The 22,294-nt window shown below is 36.2% G+C and overlaps 1 protein-coding gene across 1 annotated transcript in view; it reads left to right on the forward strand.

The window, feature by feature from the left end:
• The first annotated feature begins 387 nt into the window (after positions 1 to 387).
• Positions 388 to 22,294, forward strand: part of IPO7 (importin 7) — a 47,629-nt gene continuing 25,722 nt past the window's right edge. The window contains exons 1-6 of the mRNA XM_030331302.2: positions 388 to 658; positions 11,189 to 11,270; positions 14,921 to 15,074; positions 16,538 to 16,696; positions 20,234 to 20,390; positions 22,147 to 22,236. Of these exons, the coding sequence (XP_030187162.1) occupies positions 575 to 658; positions 11,189 to 11,270; positions 14,921 to 15,074; positions 16,538 to 16,696; positions 20,234 to 20,390; positions 22,147 to 22,236 (726 nt within the window). The 5' untranslated portion in view covers positions 388 to 574. The remainder of the gene's footprint in view (positions 659 to 11,188; positions 11,271 to 14,920; positions 15,075 to 16,537; positions 16,697 to 20,233; positions 20,391 to 22,146; positions 22,237 to 22,294) is intronic.

Raw genomic sequence — 22,294 nt, forward strand, 5'->3', positions numbered from 1 at the left:
TCTTTTACACTTAAATCAGATTTAATCTTTTGTGTTATTTCCTTAAGATAAAGTCTCATTAATGGGAATAGTTGGGGCAAAGATTATGAATACTTTTATGGCATCTAGAAACACATCTCAAACTGCTTTTCAAAAGATTACCTTCAATTACAAAGCTACTAGCAATGGATTGCATCATACATTGCATTAGATTCACCTCACAATCACCAGAGGTATATTATTATGGGAAATCCTTGGGTTTGTTTTAATTTTTTTTACTGTGGAGTTTGAACATTTTCCCTTTTTGAAAAGCAAGAGTTGCCTGTAGGAGCAACAGTTCTGGGCCACGTGGGATGTGGAAAGCTCACGCGGACTACGTCTCCCAAGGTGCCCCGCGGGCGCGCCGACAGGAAGTGGCTGGAGCATCTCCCGCCTCCACGCCGAGGCGAAGAGGTTCTATCCGGGGCCTTGGCGCTTCTCTTTCCTTTCGCGCCGGTTGCCGCTGCGGAGCGCGGCAGGTCCATGTGCGCAGTGAGCGGCGCTATTCCTGGCCCAGTAGCACCCGAGCTCCGGGTTTGACCGAGTCCGCGCTGCGATGGACCCCAACACCATTATCGAGGCCCTGCGGGGCACCATGGACCCAGCCCTGCGTGAGGCCGCGGAGCGCCAGCTCAATGAAGTAAGGACGCCGGGCGGGCGGTGGACTGTGGCAGGCCGAGCCCTCCGGGCCTGGCCAGAAGCGCGGACGGCGTCGCTGAGGGGCCCAACTGGAGGGGTGGGGCGGGAACCTAACTGCGAGTGCCGCGCCGGGGCGCCTCAGACTGCTGCGGTGGTGGCGGCGGCTAAGGCAGCCTTTGCGTCGGATCCTGAGCTGGGCCTCTGGCTGCGGTCAAGGCATGAGGAGCCGGCTGAGGCGAGGCGGGCGTGACGGGCTGGACACATGGCTGGCTCGGGTGGCCGGCCGCCCTCTGGCTCATACCCAGCTCGTTCCTCGCGCCCAGGAGGGGGCGAAACTCGCTGAAAGGTTTTTCAGACGTTTCCGGGAGCAGTCTCGCTGGCGTCGGGTTTGGAGGGGCTCCTGGGAATGCAGAAGCTGGTCCTTTGGGGGCTGCGCCTGTCATCCTGTCACTTAAGTCGGCTGATCGGTGATCGGCACAACTTTCTTCTCTGCGACTGAGCTGTTAGGGAAAGCTTTCAGAGGCAAGCCCCCGCCTCTTTGGCAGGGCGAGGGTAGTGCTGGATACCAGTCTGATTCACTGCTCTTTTACTCTAATAATGCCTCAGTCGGGGAGGCAGGACAATGTAGTAGAAAGTCAGGTGAAGTGCACCCTTCTAGGTAGAGCTGAACCACTAATTTTCTTGACTGACCTTGGGCAAGTCGCTTAACCTTTTAATGCTGAGTATCTCCCATTCATAACATCAGGCCACAGGGTTGCCGTGACGGTCAAGTGAGACAATGTAAGGCCGAGTGCCTTGAAATGTGCCAAGCTCCATATCGACTCGCTCATGACTGGTTCCTTTTTTCTTCCTTATTTTCGAGGGACCACGCTTTGGAAAACAGCTTTAATATGTGGGCATACTATTGTACTACCTTAAGTTTCATTATTTCTAAATCAATGCAAGTTTTTATATTTTAGTGAGTATTTTAAAGGCTTCTTAAAAAGACCCCTGTAATTCCTATGCCAGTTAATAATTGTCTTTTGGTATACTACTGAGTGCAAGCTTTAGTGAAGTTCAGTGTACATTTATTTTTAAACGGAAAAAGAAGTCCCTTTTTAAAGTAGAAATTCAGTTATTTTATGCTCCTCTTAACTGGTAAGTAACTCATTTAAAAACATTACTTATTATTGACTTTGCAGAAGCCACAGGAGTATTCCTAACAGGACATCATCAGTGTACAATGCTATGTCAGAGATCTCTGCCCTCAAGGAACTTGTGTTTTAAGAAGACCACCCACAGAGTTTAGACAAATTAAGTGTAAAATTATTTCAAAATAAAAAAGTTTAATTTTTTTTTAATGTTTATTTATTTTGAGAGAGAGAGAGAGAGAGAGCGAGCATGTGAGCAGGGGAAGGGCAGAGAAAGAGGGAGCCAGCACAGAGGAAGCCACACATATGGTGAGATCATGACCTGAGCGGAAATCAATAGTTGGTTGCTTAACTGACTGAGCCACCCAGGCACCCCTAAAAAAATTAAGTCTTACGTATATAAATGAGACCATCATTACATCATACCAAGAGTGATGCTCAAGTTGTTTTTTTTTTTTTAAAGATGTTTTTAAGTATTCTCTCCACTCAAGGTGGTCCTTCAACCCACAACCCTGAGATCAAGAGTCCCGTACTTCACCCACTGAGCCAGTCATGCCCCAGTGCTCAAATTTTTAGGCTCAAAGTCACCTTGGGAGGAGCTTAGATTTCTTTGGGATATAAAATAATGCACTGAAACAAATTCCCATATTGAACCATTATGAAACTATGGAGGTAGTTATGGATCACTTTTTATTTTGATTTATTTTTGTGATAGACACAGGTTAAGATTAACATTTTGTTTATGAAGTATTAATACATGTGTAAGTTTAGGCACTCTAAAAGTTCAGTCACAGTGATTTCTACTATGACTTTATTATCCTGGCAAAACATGCTGTGTGTAATTATTAATTTTAAAAATTACTATTTGAAAAAAAAAGTTGATTCCCTAATAGAAAAATTTGACATTCATTCTTTCTTCAAGCAGTTATTAAATGTCTGGTTATATATGCTGACATTTTGTAATTGAGACCTAGGATAAATATTTCACAATCTGATTTTTGGAAGATGAATAATCAAAATAGTATTCATAGCATTTTTTACTTAACTGTTAAGCTTCTGTTAGAGTTTTGGAATACTTTGGAGTAGTGAACACTGCTTTTCTGTGAAAGAAAATTTGGTGTCTAGCCTGTATTTCTGTAATTGTTAGCTGTTTACATTTTGCAAATTTCTTTCAATTATCACACCTCGATTTTTTAGTAAGTTTCCTAAGGTAACTTTTCTTTTAATTAGAGTATTCTCATCTCTAGTCTTCATTCCACTTTAATGAAGTGTTCCCATTTGAATACTTTCTTTGACTTTTTTGTGGCAGAACCTTAATTTAGGAAATAGATTCCAGATAAGTCTTGAAGAAGCTTGACTGTAGCAAGAATGAGGAAGTAACATTTTATTTCCATCAGGCTCTTCTTGATTTTGGATAAGACAGGATGAAGCAATCATTCCATACTGGTTTTTGTTTTTTTTTTCAGCAAGTTATATTTTGGTTCATTTTCGTTAAAAGAAAAAGATTGACATTTGAGTGAATCTTTTCAGCTAAGTGAAGTAATCACGAACTGTAAAAATTGTAAATGTTATCAAAGTATTAATAGTACAGATAAAACAAAAACAAAGTGCTCTTGCCTCACAGTGATTACACTTAACTGTTTCATCTGTGTGGAACCTCTTTTACTCAGTTATCTCTCATACTTGTTTTCTTACTTCCCTCTATCATTGTTCAACTGTCTCCATATCACTAAGGAGTTCCCCTGGCTATGACACCCCAGACACACTATACCTCCCTTAGTTTATTTTTCTCTGTAACACTGGTTTGTCATACATATTTTACTTATTCTCGCCAGTATAATTTTCAAGTTTCATGAGGTGAGGAATTTTTGTCTTTGGTCACTGCAATTCTTTGATTTGTTAGTGTTAGGCTTTACTGACTTTATTATGACAGATAACAAACAGTAAGACTTTAGCTGTTATACCATCTCTCATTAGAGAATTTTTTAGAGTATTTATATGTTTTTTATATTTCATATAGATAAAATTAAGAAATTTCCATGAGACTGCTGGAGACCACAGTAAGGAGACTTTTTTGGCAGATATTTTCAAGACACATTTTAGTATTCACCACTGATTTACACTGTAGCATGGCACGAATTTTGATCCTTTTTTTTTTCATTGCTGTTATAATTTTGGACTACATTATCATGTCTCAATTTGAAATTTCTTCATGTAACAAACTTTGCCTCAAAGACTGGAGAAAACCATTAAAAAGTACAAGCATTCTTGGAAATATAATTGAAAACCTCCTTAGTTATTTGATTTTTTTTTTTTTAAACGATGAAGCATTCTGCACTAATTGGAGGATCTTAGGAAAGTTATTTAACTTCTAAGCATCATTTTCCTTATGTACAAAATAAAAGTAGTAATAGTGTGTATATCATTGTGTCATGTGAGTTGATGCATGTAAAAAATTCAGCAAAGTGCTTGGAACCTGCTAAGTTCTCTCCAGGTTATTTGAACCACTGCATCAGTGCCAATTGATTAACCACTCTACCACACTATACATTTTATTTCTTGTCTCAGTCTAACTATAGTAGTTTCATATTTTAGTGGAAAATGGAGAAAGAACACAAGTACATATTTGGACACTGAGATTGTTAGTAGATAGCATTATTGTATCATGAAAATTGGCACAATTATAAGCACAGTGCCTGACACTCAATGGACTCTCAGTAAATATTTTGTTGTATGCATGGAGAAATAAGAACTTGAATAATAGCCAGAAATGTCTTTTAATCTTTAAAGTAGATTTGTGTACAGGAAACTCATTTGACATGTAAATTATATACTTTGAGATTGACTTCTATAGATCTAGAAGTACAGTTCTAAAAAATTTTAGGAAATTAAAATATATGACATTTGGTATTTATTCATTCAACATTAATTATTTGTTATGTTTCCAGAGACTCCTACTTCCTACTCTTGCTCTCACTCAGAAAAACTTGTTTCTTCCTTTATAAGATAAAGTTAAGACATTTGTGAAGGTTTTTGGCAGATTATTATAATAGACAAAGTCTCTGCCGTTCTTCCTGCTTTAGCTGCCAGTGTTCTTCAGTGGAAACCTTTCCATACAAACCTTTGCTCATGCTACTCATTCCTCCTATTAAGCTCTTATAACCTAAAAATGAAAGTTTTCCTGTTCACAAATCTCATCAATACCATCTTAAATGCCATCTTTTCCTACTCTGACCTTCTGTGGTACTTTGTAAACTCAAAACTCACCTTTTTAATACCTAGTTGTATATATTCTTAAATTATAACTATTTTAATTTTATTTGAACTAGGTGGTTGCTGTCTTTTCTACTCTAAAAGTTCATTGACTTTGAACTTAATCTCCAATGAGAATAAAATCTGTAGATGAAGATTTTTTTTTTTTTTTAATCTTCGGAGTATTAGCTGAGCATAGACGTTCAACAAATAATTGCTTCTGTTATTTTTAAAATATTTGGAAGAGGGCCACCTGAATGGCTTAGTCGGTTAAGCATCCGATTTTTCGTTTCAGGTCAGGTCATGATCGCATGGTTGTGGGATCCAGCCTTCCTTGGGCTCTGCACTGACAGGATGGAGCCTGCTCAGGAATCTCTCTCTCTCTCTACCCCTCTCCTGCTGTCTGTCCGTCTGTCACGTGTGCGCGTGCTCGCGCGCTCTCTCTCTCTGTCAAAATAAATAAACTGTAAAAATATTTGAGGGGCGCCTGGGTGGCTCAGTTGGTTGTGTTAGACTTTGGCTCAGGTTATGAGTTCCAGCCCCACATTGGGGCTCTGTGTTGCCAGTGCTGAGCCTGTTTCGGATTCTCTCTCTCCTGCTCTCTGGCCTCCCCCTCATGCTTTCTCTCAAAATAAATAAACTTAAAAAAAATTTGAGTGACTATCATGTGGCAAATCCTATCTTTAATGCTGGAGACCTGATACCATACATAAGACAAAGTCCTCACTCTCATGAAGTTTACATTTGAACTTAAGTTTTAAATGTAATGTCAGGAAAATTTTTTTGAAACGTTTATTTAGGATGACAGCTTCCAGTCTGGTGTATTTAATAGCAAATGTCTTTGTGGTAGGTACTGAGTTAAGTAGATGGAAAGATTCTTGATTCCTACCTTTCTGGAGTTTATCATAGTCAACACGGCCCTCATAACACATGTGGTTGGACTTACAGTAGAGCTATGTGTAAGTTTTGGATAAAGATACTTTTAAATCTGACTTTGGTTAAGGCAGATAGAATCTAAGTATCAGTATCCCTTCCCCTCTTACACTTGCAGCAAGAAAAATTGCCATAAGTAGAATTAGAAAGCTTACCTAGGAGCATTTTAAACCTTCAATTCCTAAGCTTAATGTGCTATAAAATGGTCATGTGATAGACATCCTGTTTCTCACATTCGTTATGTGAAAAAGTAAGTGGACTTAGCTTTGATATGTTTCTTGATATTTTGTGTTTATCTTTTAAATACATAAACTACCTGAGTCACTTCTAGCGTTTTCACAGATGATTACAATTACTAGTGTAAGTGATAAATTTTTATTTATAAATGGTGAATTTGATTGTTTAATTAAAGGACTTTTGAAATGTTCAATTAATGAAAATCTTAGATCTGGAAAAGTGCAAAATGATGGCATGTTTATAGGACAATTTGGCATGTCTAGAAATTCAGCAAAATACTTATGAGAATAAAATATGTGTTTTTGGAAGACAGAGTTGTCTGTACTCTGAGCAGGTAAAATTCCTTAATTAGGAATATCTCTAAGTAGATACTCTGCTGTTAGATAGGAAGTTATTCAGTGACACAGCATGTTAAAGATCTGAAAGAAAGATATTGCCATATTAACGTTTATAAGAAAAATTTCTTTTTCAGATAGAGTTAATGCATATATTATTTTACTTATTGTTTGTTTCTATCAGTGGCACATTAATGATATTTGATTTAAAGTGGGTTTTTTTTTCTTTTGGTTATAAGTCCTTTATAATTAAGTTTTTTAAAACTCCTTAGTGGGAAAGCATTTATGTATTACTGCTATTTAATGAAAGGCTGGAAGACTTAGTGAAGAGCCTCAGACTGGTCCTGATTCTATCACTATGATGATGTTACCTCTCTATGCCTAATATTTCAGGTAGATAAAATAGGGATATTTGTCAGATTCTCTAGTAAAACAGAAAAGTTAGAAATCCCTTTGCTCTTGAAATTATCTGGCTGTATTCATTTATGTATTCTGATGTCACAGTGCCCTTATGCCCATCTTTTTCCTTATAAATAGTGTTAAGTACAGTAGCTAATTGAAGGTCTTTCAGATTGCATTCCACTGGAGAGAAATAATAAAAAGTTACCTCTTAAAGAGTTAGCTTTAAAAGATATTGACATTAGGTAATTACATTGGAAAATGTAGGTCTAGAGGGGAAACTGATATTGGAGAAAACATGGCTTAAATTTTAAGTTGGGTTTGAGGAGCTGGTAAATATCAGAGGGAAAATGTGTAGCAGGCAATAGGGAATGTGGAATTGAAGGTTAGGAGAGAAAGCAACAATGGAAAGGAGACTTTTCTTGGTGAATTGAGAGAGAGGGAGTGTCATCTGGAGGTGTAGGGTGGACTGGAGGGCTTCACTTTTGGCCATTCCTATTTTTGGAACTTTGAGAAACAGAAAAAAGGAGACTGGATAATTGTATATAAAAGGAGGAAGCCAAGAAAAGGAGTTTTAAGTAAGAAGGTTGGTTGTGGGTAATTTCGTTTCCTTTTTACTTCAATGATTAGTTCTACGAGTCAACACGAATTACTTATGTATTAAGTAAAAAGCTATTAGAAAAAGAAAGGGTTGTTATTTTTAAATGAGGGAGGTTAAAGCAAAATTTAGACTTTTTTGATGGAAAAAGCGTTTAAAATATTGGTAACCTTACAGAAAACAATTTTCTGAATACAGAGTTAGTGAGTAGAAAGCTAGTAAGGGGGTGGGGATAAGATTGTAGGTTAAAGGGTCTGGCGAAATTTGTTTATGTGGGTATGTGTAATCATTTTTTCCTTTTGTAAAGTTAGACTTACTTGGGGAGGTGGGGGAAGCTGCCCCTAGAATAGAAGTTTTTCAGGCCTATTATTACCTGTTATAATAATAACTTTCCACCTGTGATGTTTTATATTCATTTATCCTAGAATTAAATCCTTGATACTGCTTCAAGACCTTATTGTCTTCCTTATCAGGTTGTATAAAAATTTCAAAAAAAGTTCACACTTAACTAGATCTTGATGTCACAATTTATTCATTTTCATCTTTCATTATTGTCTTTCATTCTCCTAATAATCTCTTGAACATAACCCATACTTCTTTTCTTTTTAAAAATCCCACCCCCCCATCTCATCTCTATGGGTTTAAGTCCTTTTGGACCTAACTCAAAATTTTACGTCGAAATAGAATTAATACCCCAACCTACCTTATAGTGATCTTTTATCTCTGTATTGTCTGACACATCGTAAGTACCAATAGGTGGAGTGGAGTTAAAGGAAATGGAATTCAGGTTGTGGCTTTTGAAAAATTTTGATGAAATGGGTTTAAGGGTGAATGTTGAATTGTCTGGGTTGATGACAATGAGAAGGTAAGAAGTTGTCTTGAAAGGTAATTTTGTGTTGTGGTTAGCAGCTTTTAAACTTTAGTATTAGCCGTTGTAGCTCTACCTAATGATGTATGATGACCCATTTGTTGCTTCAGTTCTTCTGGTTCTCTCTGATTGCTGGAAACGAGAAGCTTGAAGAAGGGCCTATAATTAGTGTCAGCATCTCTAACTCATACTCTAAAAGATTTATTGTAGCATCTTGAGGCCCATATCAATGTTTGCCAAACTGTTGAGAGTGATAACATAATTACTCAGATTTTATTATTTTTTTTAAGTTTATTTTGAGAGAGAGAGAGAGAGAGAGCGCGCGCGCGCATACGCATACCCAAGGGGGGGAGGGAGAATTCCAGGCTGGCTCAATATCAGCTCAGTGCGCAATTTGGGGCTCAAACTCAACAAACTGAGATTGTGACCTGAAGTGAAGTCAAATGCTTAACCAATTGAACGACCCATGTACCCCAATTATTCGGATTTTAAAAGGTTTTTGTGATGAAGAATGAGGCTAGTGATTAAAAGGAGGTTTTCCTGTTTGAACAGTTAAAGTGTATCTTTATTTGATCTCTGTTTTACAGTTGTACCAATCCATGGTCTTTTTTTCCTTCATTTTTAAACTTTATTGAGGTATAATTTACATGCCATAAAATACAACTGTTTTAGGTGAAACTCAGTGATTTTTATTTTTAGTAGATTTAGCAAGTTGTACAACTGTCACCACAATCTAGTTTTGGAATATTTTTGTTTTCTCAGTAAACTCCTTCCTTCCAGTTTAATCTTGTATCCCAGGTCTAGGTAATTGCTAATCTACTTTTGCTCTGGATTTTCTTGAGAATGTCATGTCTGATATTTAGTATTACTTTATGTCTATTTGTTACCTTCTTTGGGAGGATACAAGGCATTAGGGATTTCAGCTGGATGGAAATTTGTACGGGGGCAGGTATATAAATATAAATGTCCCAGGTTGAGTTTGCTTGTGCTGTTTCTGCTGTCAGAAACATCCTTTTTTTTCTTACCACGTGGTCTAGCTCAGTTGTCTGAAAGGAACACTTTTTTTCCTCACTTGCACTTTTGAGATATGTGCTTGTGTTTCTGAAGGCAAAGTAACTTAAAGAGTAATAAAATAAGCATTTATTTTCATGGTTCAGTTTTTTTTATAACTTGAATTCAACCACTTAAAGTATCCAATTCAGTTGTTTTTAGTATATTCAGAATTATGCAACCATCACCACAAACTTTAGAACATTTTCATCACCCCAAAAAGAAACTCTGTGCCTGTTAGCAGTCACTCTCCATCTCCCTCTCTGCCCCCTGCCAACTCCCAGTCCTGGAGTATTGGCATCTTTCACACAATATATATATATATTTTTTTTTTTTTAAATTTTTTTTTTTAACGTTTATTGATTTTGAGACAGAGAGAGACAGAGCATGAACAGGGATGGGTCACAGAGAGAGAGGGAGACATAGAATATGAAACAGGCTCCAGGCTCTGAGCTGTCAGCACAGAGCCTGATGCGGGGCTCGAACCCACGAACTGCGAGATCATGACCTGAGCCGAAGTCGGATGCTTAACCGACTGAGCTACCCAGGCGCCCCTCACACAATATATTTTTAAGGTTCACATATGTTGTAGCATGTATCAGTACTTCATTTTTTTTACTACCAAATATTTAATCATTATGTATGGATAAGCCATATTTTGCTTGTCTATTCGTCAGTTGGTAGACATGGGTTGTTTCCACTTGAGGGCATTATAAATAATGCTGCTGTTAATGTTCAGGTAAAGGTAGTCTTGCCTTTTTTGTTGTTTTGGTTTTTTTTAGAGAGAGAGAGAGAGAAAGGGAGAGTGGGTGCGTGGGTGAAGGGCAGAGGGAAAGAGAAAATCTTAAGCAGGCTCCATGCCTTGCATGGAGCCAGATCCCACGACACTAGGATCATGACCTGAGCTGCAATCAAGAATCGGACACTTAACTGACTGAGCCGTCCAGGTTCCCCCAGTTCTTTTTTAGAAAACCAGAAACAAATATGACAACTTTAGGAGTCTTTAACTTTTTTGTACTGTTAACGAAAGTGACCAGGGTCCATAGTATAAACTGGAAAATAGAAAATGTGTGAAGAATAGCTTCTTTATAATCCTACCACCCAAGATACAACTATAGTAGCATTTTGGATATATTTCATTATTTTCTGTGTATGTTGCACTGGAATCCCATATAAGTGTATTAAATAATCCTATAGTTTGTATACTACTTTTATCATATGTTCAAAGCTATTGATTTTTAACTTTGTATTTAAATGTAACATGCATACAGAATAGTCATAAAGGTACAGTTGATTAATTTTCACAAACTGAACACACTATGTAAAATAGCCATATTCAGAAATAAAACATTATTAGCCCCTTGTAAACCACTTTCCCGGCTGTTAATTTTTACTGATTTTGTTTGTGTGTAGCCACTTAGTAGAACATCTCTACTGGGAAATTATTACTGAATTGGGGAAATAGACATTACCGAGGATATGGTTTTTGAGCTGTTGGTGCCAGTGTAGGTTAAGAATGCTAGTTGGGATAAATGGGAAGGCAAATACAAACATCCAAAATATTTTAGGAGGTAGGTTATTAAATTTTTCTTTTAGTTCATAGTTGGTGAGTGATGGGAAATAAGGCTGGGACCAACTTCCAGGTGGGTAGCCTTTTGTGTCAAACAGTGGAATAAAGTACTGAGAATATTTATTTGCAGAAATTTAAAACCTGTTTTTTTGTTTGTAGGCACACAAATCTCTGAATTTTGTTTCAACACTGCTTCAGATTACTATGTCGGAACAACTGGATTTACCTGTGAGACAGGCAGGCAAGTTACTAAATTATTTTCTTGGGTTTATGTAAGTCATTTATTTAAAAGGTTCATAGTTGAATAGCAGAGGTATGTTGGGATGGCCCTTCATTGATTTTCTTCCCTGAAACTTGGTTTGCCCTCTTGTGTTTACTACAAACAGCTAGTGCCTTGATATTTGGTGGCAGAAAAGAATGTGATATTTCCTTGAATTAAAAGAGAAGCTAAAAAGAGAAATTGATAAGGTTTATTAAAAGATTGTTTATTCCCTGTTTATTTGCCCAGTGGATGATTCTAAGATACAAACCTCTTTATCAGTTGTTCCTTTAATTTTTGCCTTTATTGTTTAAATCATTAAAAAAAATACTACAGTAGCCCTCACTTATCCATGCTGGATACATTTTAAGACTCTCAGTAATTGCCTAAAACTGTGCATAGTACCAAATGCTATATATACTACATTTATTTTTATACATACATGCTTATTGATAAAGTTTAATTTGTACATTAGGCGAGTAAGAGATTAGTTACAGTAACTAATAAAACTTAGAGCAATTATAACAATATACTGTAATAAGAGGTATGTGAATGTGGTCTCTCTCAAAATACCTTCTTTTCCTGTACTTACCCTTGTGATGGTGTGAGAAGATAAAATGCCTGTGCAATGAGATGTGGTGTGGTAGATGATGTAGGCATTTTGACATGATGCTAGGCTACTGTTGGCCTTCTGGTAATACGTCAGAAAAGATCATCTCATCTGCTTCCTGACTGTGGGTGACCGCGGATAACTGAAACCACAGAAAGTGAAACTGCAGAAGTGGGGGGGACTACTGTATTTCTTAGTTCCAGTTTCAACAAAATATTGAGCAATTCTCTCAGTACCAAATAGTGTGTGAAAATGTGGTACACTATTTCTGATATTAGCTGTTAGTATGCAAAATAATGGAATTCCCATCTTTAGGGTCCTGTTACTTAATTTATTTGCAGATGTATTAATTTTGTTATAGGAAATATAAAATACTAATAATTGCACCATTCTAGGAAAACCAGTTATATTCTGGTATTATTTCTTGCTGTTCTTTTTCCCTACATCAATTTCGTTAAATTTTTTTTTGCTTCATTTAATGTATAGTAATCATTTCCCTTTTCTTCACATAGTGTTAGTTTTAAAACTTATATTTCAGTGGCTACATAATTTACCATAATGTGCCATAGGCAGTGAACCATTTCTCAATTGTTAGCATTTAATCTTAGATTTGTTTCATTAACAATTGTATTCCCAGTACCTAAAATACTGCCTGATACACCAAAAGTAATTAAAAAATAAATGAATGCCTATAAGTTTATTATTTTTTACAATATTGGTATATAAGTAGCACAATAATAGAATATTTTTTATGTTTATAAAATATAGTGATTTCACTGGACCCTGGTCAGATGTAAATCTTTATTTTAACTGTCCTTTCTCTTTTACCAGTGAAGTTGGCATTTTCCCATTTGGTTATTCTTTTAAATAAGAATCTTTGACTTTAAAATATGAAATTTTTACTTAAGATGTTGAAAGTGGCATTTAGGGGCCTTAATATTTTGAGACATGATTATGTGCATTAACAAAATTAAATTGTGCTAGAAAGTTGTTTAGTATGTACAAAACCAGAAGCAGCCAAACTGTGGAATTAGTAAAAATTTTAAAATATAATAACTACTTTAAAAGTTGCATTCTTATAATAATTGAATGATCCTGGGGCACCTGGGTGGTTCAGTCACTTAAGCATCCGACTCTTGATTTTGGCTCAGGTCATGATGTCATGGTCCTTGAGTTTGAGTCCCATGTTGGGCTACACACTGACAGTACAGAGCCTGCTTGGGATTCTCTCTCTCTCTCTGCCCCTTCTCCATGTGCACGTTCTCCTTCTCTCTCAAAATAAATAAACTTAAAAAAAAAATTGAATGCTACTCTTTAGGGCATATGGTGATAGCAGCTGCTAGATGATAGAAATAAATACTCAGAGGCTCTATGCAGAGGACATAGGAGTGTATCAAGTCTTAATTTTAATCTTTGTTCTGTTTTGGAAGAATCAAAATTCTGGAAATAGTAGTAATCTAAAATATGTTACATATACTGAGTCTGTGTTTTTTTTTTTAATTATTTATTATTATTATGTTTTTGAGTAGGGGAGAGGCAGAGAGAGAGGGAGAGAGGATCCCAAGCAGGCTCCACACTCAGCATGGAGCCCTAACTGGGGCTCAGTCTCATGATCTTGAGATCACAACCAAAATCCAGAGTCAGATGCATAACTGACTGAATCACCAAGGCTCCCTGAGTCAGTGTTCTTTATTGTAGATATAGTTTGTCTTAAAACTTTTGTTGAAGGGTATTTTAATGTGTAGTATTAGTCTCTTTTGCAATACTAAGGGTATTTTAATGTGTAGTCTTAATCTCTTTTGCAATACTTTTAAGGTGGGATATTATTTTAATTCCCAAGATAAAGTAGAATGTAAAAATCATAGATGTATTAGTTATCCTTATTCAAATAGGTGTAAAACTCCAGGTAAGTGTTAATTACTAATCAGAGAAGAGCTGGTATTTTTTAGAATTTAGTAATTGATTAATTTTGAATAATTTCCCTTTTCTGTACATCTTATGCATTTGTGATTGAAGGTTCTCTCATGGGAAGGGGAGGACTGGATTAAAAGCACTGTTAGCAATCTAGTTCATGTTAACTAGCAATGTTCAAGATAGCAGTGTGATCAGTAACACAAAATAGGTAATCTGTAATTTTTGAACATAGCAAATTCTCCCATAAAATAAAATGAATTTGAAGTAGTACAATTGCATATTAATGAAATACTTAAATTTGTAGACTAGAGATTTTTATACTATAATTTTTCTATGATAAAAATAACAGCCTTTGTACGTCTTAGTTTGGGCTGCTGTAACAGAATACCATAGACTGCATGACAGAAGTTTATTCCTCACAATTCTAGAAGCTGAATAGTCTTAAGATCAAGAAGCCAGCAGATTTGGTGTCTGATGAGAACCCACTTTCTGGTTCTTAGAACCTCACATGGTGGAAGGGGAAGAACCTCTAGGGTTTCTCTTTTAAAGGCATTAATCACCTACAAAAGGCCTCACCCCTAATGCTGTCACATACCTACAAAAGGCCTCACCCCTAATGCTGTCATTTAGGGAGTTAGGATTTTGACATAAACTTGAGGGGGGCCACAAACATTCAGTCTATAGTAGTGTTACTAATTGTAGAAGCTATATTGGTATGTGTATGTGGTTTTATCTTTAGAGGCTTCGTTTAGAAAATTGATAAGGTGAAATTAAATAGCTTTCCGACAGAAAACAGGATAAAAAATATTAGGAATAAATGTGATGTAAAAAGTCTTTAGCAGTTTTGTTTGTATAGTGTGTTTATTTGCAGAGTTCTCTAAGGCTATATGTTTAATAATAACTTTATGGATCATAACAGTAGCTAAGAATTAAACTTGTATTTTGATTATCAACTTTTAAAATAATAGAAGGCAGTATTTTGTTTTTAAAAAAGGATAGCTTTACTGACAGTGGTTGGTCCGAAAGAAATAAATTGAGGTGTGGACACTTAGGGGTATTCACAATGCTTTCACAGTAAATACTGTTGTCAAATTTATCTACATTTTAGGTGTTATCTATTTGAAAAATATGATAACACAGTATTGGCCTGATCGGGAAACAGCACCAGGAGATATATCTCCTTATACTATTCCAGAAGAAGATCGACATTGTATTCGAGAAAATATTGTAGAAGCTATTATCCACTCTCCTGAGCTCATCAGGTATATGTATATTTTTAAAACTTACCCATTGTTGCAGGTATATAATTTGTAGAGTTTGGGAGGGGGTCTTTCCAGAACATAAAAACCTGTCTTTTTTTTAATTTTTTTTATTTTTTATTTGAGAGAGAGAGAGAGAGAGCGCGCGCGTGCGCACAAGCAGGGAAGAGGGGCAGAGGGGGAGATAGAGAATCTCAAGCCCCTGCTTCGGGCTTGATCTCACATAACTATAAGATCATGACCTAAGCTGAAATCAAGAGTCAGGTGCTTAACTGACTGAGCCACCCAGGCACCCCTAAAAACCTGTCATTTTTATAGCAGTAAACTTAACAAATGCTGTTACAGGCAAATTTCTTTTTATTTAATTTTCTTACTGTGATTTTTACACTTATAAAACCTAAAGGTTTTAAACTTCCTGTAAAACTTGTGAAACATAGTGTGATCAGGTGGACACAGGTAAAAGAAAACTTTAGAATGCTGTCATATACGTTATATTTTATAGTCTTGGTTGTTGGTTTTTTTAATTTTTTAATTTTTTAAGTTTATTTATTTTGAGAGAGACAGAGACATGTAAGTGAGGGAGGGGCAGAGAGATGGGGAGAGAAAAATCCCAAGCCGGCTCCATGCTGCCAGCATAGAGCCCAATGTGGAGCTCAAACTCACGAAACCGCCAGATCATGACCCAAGCTGAAACCAAGAGTCGAATGCTTAACTGACTGAGCAACCCAGGTGCCCCATATTTTATAGTCTTGATATTTAAAAGCTCTTATTTTTATATGATTCTGCAGAATTTTTAATGAGAATAACTATGTTCTAAATGAAACTCGTCAGTTGATGATAGGGGTGAAAAATAAAAAAATAAAATCACCTGTATTAAAAAAATTTTTTTGAGGGGGCTCCTGGGTGGCTTGGTCGGTTGGGCAGCCGGCTTTTGGCTCAGGTCATGATCTTGCAGCTCGTGAGTTTGAGCCCCGCGTCTGGCTCTGTACTGACAGCTCGGAGCCTGGAGCCTGCTTTGGATTCTGTCTCTCCCTCTGTCTCTACCCCTTCCCTGCTTGCACTCTGACTCTCTCTGTGTCAAAGGTAAATAGACATTAAAAAAATTTTTTTAATTTTTTTATTTTTGAGACAGAGGCAGGGGAGAAAACAAGGGAGGGGGCAGAGAGAGGGGGAGCCACAGAATCCAAAGCAGGCTTCAGGCTCTGAGCTATTAGCACAGAGCCTGATGTGGAGCTTAAACCCACAAACCACAAGATCATGACCTGGACTGAAGTCAGACGCTTAACCGACTGAACCACCCAGGGGCCCCCAAATCACCTTGTAACATTTGTTGGGTTTCTTTTAAATCAGTAGGAACAGGTAGATTTTGCTCAGTGGCTTACTTTTGTCTAAACAGCAATTTTCTTGGAGCAGAATTTTATCTAGGTAGCATTTCTTCCTCTTTATTGTTTATTTTTGACTTTCAGGGTACAGCTTACTACATGCATTCACCATATCATCAAACACGATTATCCAAGCCGCTGGACTGCCATTGTGGACAAAATTGGCTTTTATCTTCAGTCTGATAACAGTGCTTGTTGGCTAGGAATTCTTCTTTGCCTTTATCAGCTTGTGAAAAATTATGAGTAAGTGTCTCTCAATTCCTACAGAGATTTGAGAAGTAGGAAAAGCTTGGAAATTTCAAGGTAGTCTGTTTGAACATCTAAAATTACATTTGGTATATAAATATTAGTGAATTATATGTTGATTTTAAGTCAGTATTTTCTTTTTGAAATAGCATTCTTATTTTAATTCTACAATTGCTTCTGTTGATTCAACTAAGAAACTCCTTGTGCCCTTTTTTCTTGCTTTGTTTCCCTATTCAAAAACTGAGTTATCTTTAATTCCTCAATATGGGCTCATCAATTTGTGCTGATTAAAGGCCTAAACTAAACATGAGCTTTTTTAAAATGTGAAGGGTAGCAGAGTACTTTGAGCATTAGAGCTCTTTATTTAACTTCTGGCTTTCTGTGAATTTTTTATCTTAATTTGGGGTCTTGATAAGATCCTTTAAGAAAGATATGTTGAAATTTCATATGATCATTTGTAATCATTGTATTTTGAGGGATCCTGTTTCAGTGTTTGCATATTTGAACAAATTATAGTTCATATAAGTAAGTAGTATCAGTAAGACACATTTTAGGTTAAGGGATCATTTTAGATTTGGGGTTAGGGATGAGAAAAAATACATAACCTTGGAAGTTGAGGCATAGCACTAAAGGTGGTAAGCCAAATGTTGAAGGGATTATCTCCAAGTGTATAGTGAAAGTAATGAAATTTGTAGGCACTTAAAAGTTTTGATACTAGAAAATTATGAGGAAGGCATGAGGAACACTTAACACCATGATGGTGGCTTTATTTCCAGTCCTAACAGCTACACAGATGCCATTGTGAGCCCTCTAATTCTGGGGCTTGTAGTTAGCCTCCAATATAAATACCCTTTTTGGGTCCCAGCTCAAAGTAGCTGATGAACTGCTGCTTTTCTTCTGAGCAGGAGAGAAATATACCATTTACAGCATTGGTACTGGTGTTTTCTTGTGTTCCCACCAGCTACCCATCTTCCTGCTAAGGAATGTTCCAGCTGTTGCTCCAACCTCTGTCAGAGTGCCAGTTGTTGTAGTTCTGGTAAGTGAGTGATTAAAATGAGAGAGAATAACAATAATCTGTTATTGTCATTGAGGAGGTTCAAGTCTCTCCTGTCCTATAATCTTAGCAGGAGAGAGTGTGACAGGGATTTTTTTTTAATGGGAGACATAGGAGGCTGCTACAGTATTGGAATTCCAGTTCATTTTCCGCCAGTGTTGATTGTGGAGCACAAGGTGTTCACAAGGGATCTGTGTGGACTGAAGCAGTTCTAAGAAAATTCATGGAGAAATTGGAAGTTGTGGTGGTCTTCAGGAGCATAGATCCTCAGGAAATGCTTGTCAGTTGAAGGAGCACAGAAGGAGCATTTGAAGAGGAAAGCATGTCACACCATACGGAGTAGTATGAACAAAGAAAGGTACAGAGGTGGAAATGAGATACTGTCTTTAGTGGGTAGTGAGGAGACCACTAAATGGTATGGATAATTTCTGTTGAGAGGTGGGGGATAATTTTGGTCTGGTAATTGGGACCATGTTAAAGAGAGTTTTGAATGCCATGATGGAGAATTTGGATGTGATTCTTTTAGATGCTGATATACCATTGAAGATTTTTTTTGTTTGTTTTTTAAGAGAAAAGTGATGGACTAGTACTTAGGATTTCTGGTGAGCCTGGCTCACCAGATTGTCACATTGTAGCCTTGTGGTAGTCCGCTTTTATTAGTGTCATATTTTCATGCTTTCAGGAACTTTTCAGGTCTTATGGGATAGTGATTTGTTTCCTATCATAATTATTTTCACATACCAGTTAGTTTAGATTAGCAACTAATACCATCTAACTTCTAGTCCTCTCCTTGATATTGAGAGGGAGGTAGGAAAGAAGAATGTGTAATATGAAATGGGTAGTCAAACCCTCTTAATGTGAGTGATCATCTGGGTTGGATAAGTGGAGAGAAGCACCTAATATAGTTCTACCTTTATTGTTAAAAGGAAATATGTTTTTTAAGGAAATATTTTCTATAATTACTGTAGTTTATATAATCAGATTGGAGAGTGCAAATGGCTTCCTTTCATAAACTGTTGTGGTTTTTTTGACTCAACTGTGCAGATAATGTTTTAAAATGTATGCTACGTGTAATTTCTTAGCACATTAAAATAGTACTTAAAATAATGTCAGTTTATTGTTTAATAGTCTCTGTTGTTATTAGTGAGAACATTTGTCTTGGTGTTTTTTTATTGTGAGCAATTTACTTTGGTTCTAATTTCATCCAGTAGGGAAAAAGAATCTGGCTTTTTTACCTTTACCTTTTAAAAATGTGCTCAAATATTCAATTCTTAAATACATTTTCTTCCTTCAGGAAGGCTACCAGTAGATAAAACTGGAGTCTGGTAGGGAACACCAATTTAAAGTGGTTTAGATTAATCTGAAAAGATAAATTGTGTCTTTTAGAATAATGACTTAACAACTAGTCTGTATTTTGCAGAGCTTTTCTTCCTATTCCTTAATGAAGCTGGGGTGTCTTTACGATATTTCTAATCCATTAAGTTATTTAAAATTTTTTTCATTGAAGCATATTTGACAACTTTTTTAAGTTGAAGTATAGTTTAATTTTTTAAAAAACCAACAGACCTTTTTAAATAATACTGTTAAAAGGCCGAGAAATCTCTATGCGGAAATTTCTCACTTAGGTCAGCAATTCTTTACCCACATCCTTGAACAAATGTGATTCCAAATTCAAGATTTTTTGGATTTTAGAAAGGTAGCAAGGTTCACATAATACATGTTAAACACTCCTTTTGAAATTGAACCATCACTCAGTAGTCAAACACATTCTTGTTTTTTTCAAACACATTATTATATCTGCTATGAAATGTGTGAATATCCACTCTAGATGGGATAAGTGAAGGTCATAAATAGCCTGTTGAGGTCAGGTTTTGTTGCCAGATAGGTTACAAAAGACCTTCCTGTTTATAGTACTTTTAGAAGTAGAATATTTTCTGCCTTATAGATGCCATTTCTGCCTTAATGGTCTTGGTATGTAAATAACAAGGATGGTAATATACAATTGATTTTATGTCAGCTGCTAATATTTAAAAGTCAAGTCATTGTAGCTCCTCATTTGTATCAGTATTCACAAATAGAGATTGCATAGTGACATGGTTAAGAGGACAGACCTTTGATCTTGACTGATGAGGTTTATACCTCGATGCGTATACAGGGAAGGATACTTCTTTGTGCCCCAGTTTCCTCAAACCATGGAAGTAAGGATGCTAATGGGGCCTTGAAGATTATCGGCTTCATAATGAATGTTCAGAAAATTTTAAATATTTTATTATTATTTCAGGGTTTTCTTAAGTTGCTTTTGCTTGTGATTTGGTTCCATAGTTGGTTTTTCTTTTTCTTTCTAGGAATCTAAAGTTGCTTAGGAAGTATTTGTTTATATATTTATGTGAACAAACAAGCAGTTTAATTTTGTAACTCATACATATAAATAAAATTGTGAAATAAATTCTTACAGAATTAGTTTGTATTCCTACCCAAAGGTACAAGAAACCAGAGGAACGGAGTCCACTGGTAGCAGCAATGCAGCATTTTCTGCCAGTTCTAAAGGACCGTTTTATCCAGCTTCTTTCTGATCAGTCTGATCAGTCTGTCCTTATCCAGAAACAAATTTTCAAGATCTTCTATGCTCTTGTTCAGGTAATTTTTATAAAACGGTTTTTATATGTATTAAGTCTGTCTTTGCTACATTAAAAGATAAAGAATTTCCATGTCTTAATTTCATGTGAAAATCTGGATCAAGTAGATCTCTTGCTAGTCAAATATAAATCGCCAAAATTGTAAGTACATTAAAAGTCTTACCAAGCACACTTCCCTAAATACACAAACAACTCCAATAAATCTTAAATTATAACTGGTCAATCTTTTTTTTTTAAATTTTATTTTTTTTTTTTCAACGTTTTATTTTATTTTTGGGACAGAGAGAGACAGAGCATGAATGGGGGAGGGGCAGAGAGAGAGGGAGACACAGAATCGGAAACAGGCTCCAGGCTCTGAGCCATCAGCCCAGAGCCCGACGCGGGGCTCGAACTCACGGACCGCGAGATCGTGACCTGGCTGAAGTCGGACGTTTAACCGACTGCGCCACCCAGGCGCCCCTTAACTGGTCAATCTTAAGCTCCCTTAAACCATCTAACACTATTTACAAAATCAGTAAAAAATTTTTATGCCTTTCACCTTAAGCATTCACAAAGTCTGAAAATCAATTACTGAAATTACAGTTTATATCTAGCATGAACCTGATATGCCAAATGTACCTAGATTGTCCAAGTAATTACGAAACCTATTCCTAAGCTTAACACAAAAATGCTAGTACTTTTGATTTACTTGACTGGCACACAATAATGGGCTTCATCATTTTTACATATTCTAAGTCTGCGATAAAAGATATCCACTAAGAAAGTGATTGTATGTATATTCTCAGTGGGATGTAATTATTTATATGAAACCGTTTTTGATCAGTATTAAAAGTCTGGTTCTTTTTGTGCCATGTAGCCAAAGAAGGATTCATCTTATCTACTAGGACCTTTGGTTCAATTCATGCCCTTGCTTAACTTTTAAAATATATCATTTAAATAGAACTGTGACTTCCCCAAAGATTGTAACTGACTCTATTGTTTGGTTGGATTTTGCATTTCTTTGCTAAATCTGTAGATTTAATAGATTTAGACAATCTCTTATCTCCCAGTCTTAAGCAAAGGGCACTTGAAGTGATTCGGATATATACTATCTATACTGTTTTCGTTTGTTTTCTAGTTGGTAAGATTATAACTTTTTTAGATTGTTATTTTTATAAATTGTTTTAGGGCATAGGACAAAATAGTTACCTCCCCAACTAATTTTTTTGACACCAGCATACCCTGGTATCAAAATATAGCCCTGTCTCACTTGTGAAAATAGATACCCTAAAATTCTAAATAGGATATTGATTTTATGAGCCCATTAAGAGGATTTATCCAAGGAACAGAGTGGATCAACAGATCAGTTTTTGTGATTAACTCATATTACATGAAAAAAAAAAAGACCTGTAATCATGTTTAAGAATATCAGAGAAAGCATTTGATCAAACTTAATAAGCATTCCTACTTAAAACAACTCTTAAGAGTCCTGGAATAGAGATTTTCTTCACTTGATAAAAGACATTCACTAGAAGTCCATAATGTCACTCCGGTGGTGAAAATAAAACATACTCCCAGTAATTTGGATGACAAGGATGCCTACTGTCATTGCCACAACTCTCCACTGTAGATAACTGACCAGATCAGCTGAATGAGAAATTTGGTTGGGTACTAAAAAATTAAATGAAATACTTTTTGTAGGTTTTGTGAAGAATTAAAGGAAGTCAGATTTTCTTTTGTAAGGATTTTTAAATAATTGATTCTTGATTTTCATTCAGTATACACTACCACTGGAACTGATAAACCAACAGAACCTGACAGAATGGATAGAAATTTTAAAGACTGTTGTGAACAGAGATGTACCTAATGTAAGTAAGTCTCCTTGTGTTCTTAACATTACTAAAATACTTAAGTATCTTTTGAAAA

This window comes from Lynx canadensis, chromosome D1, assembly GCF_007474595.2.
Source record: "Lynx canadensis isolate LIC74 chromosome D1, mLynCan4.pri.v2, whole genome shotgun sequence".
In the NCBI taxonomy this organism is placed as follows: domain Eukaryota; kingdom Metazoa; phylum Chordata; class Mammalia; order Carnivora; family Felidae; genus Lynx; species Lynx canadensis.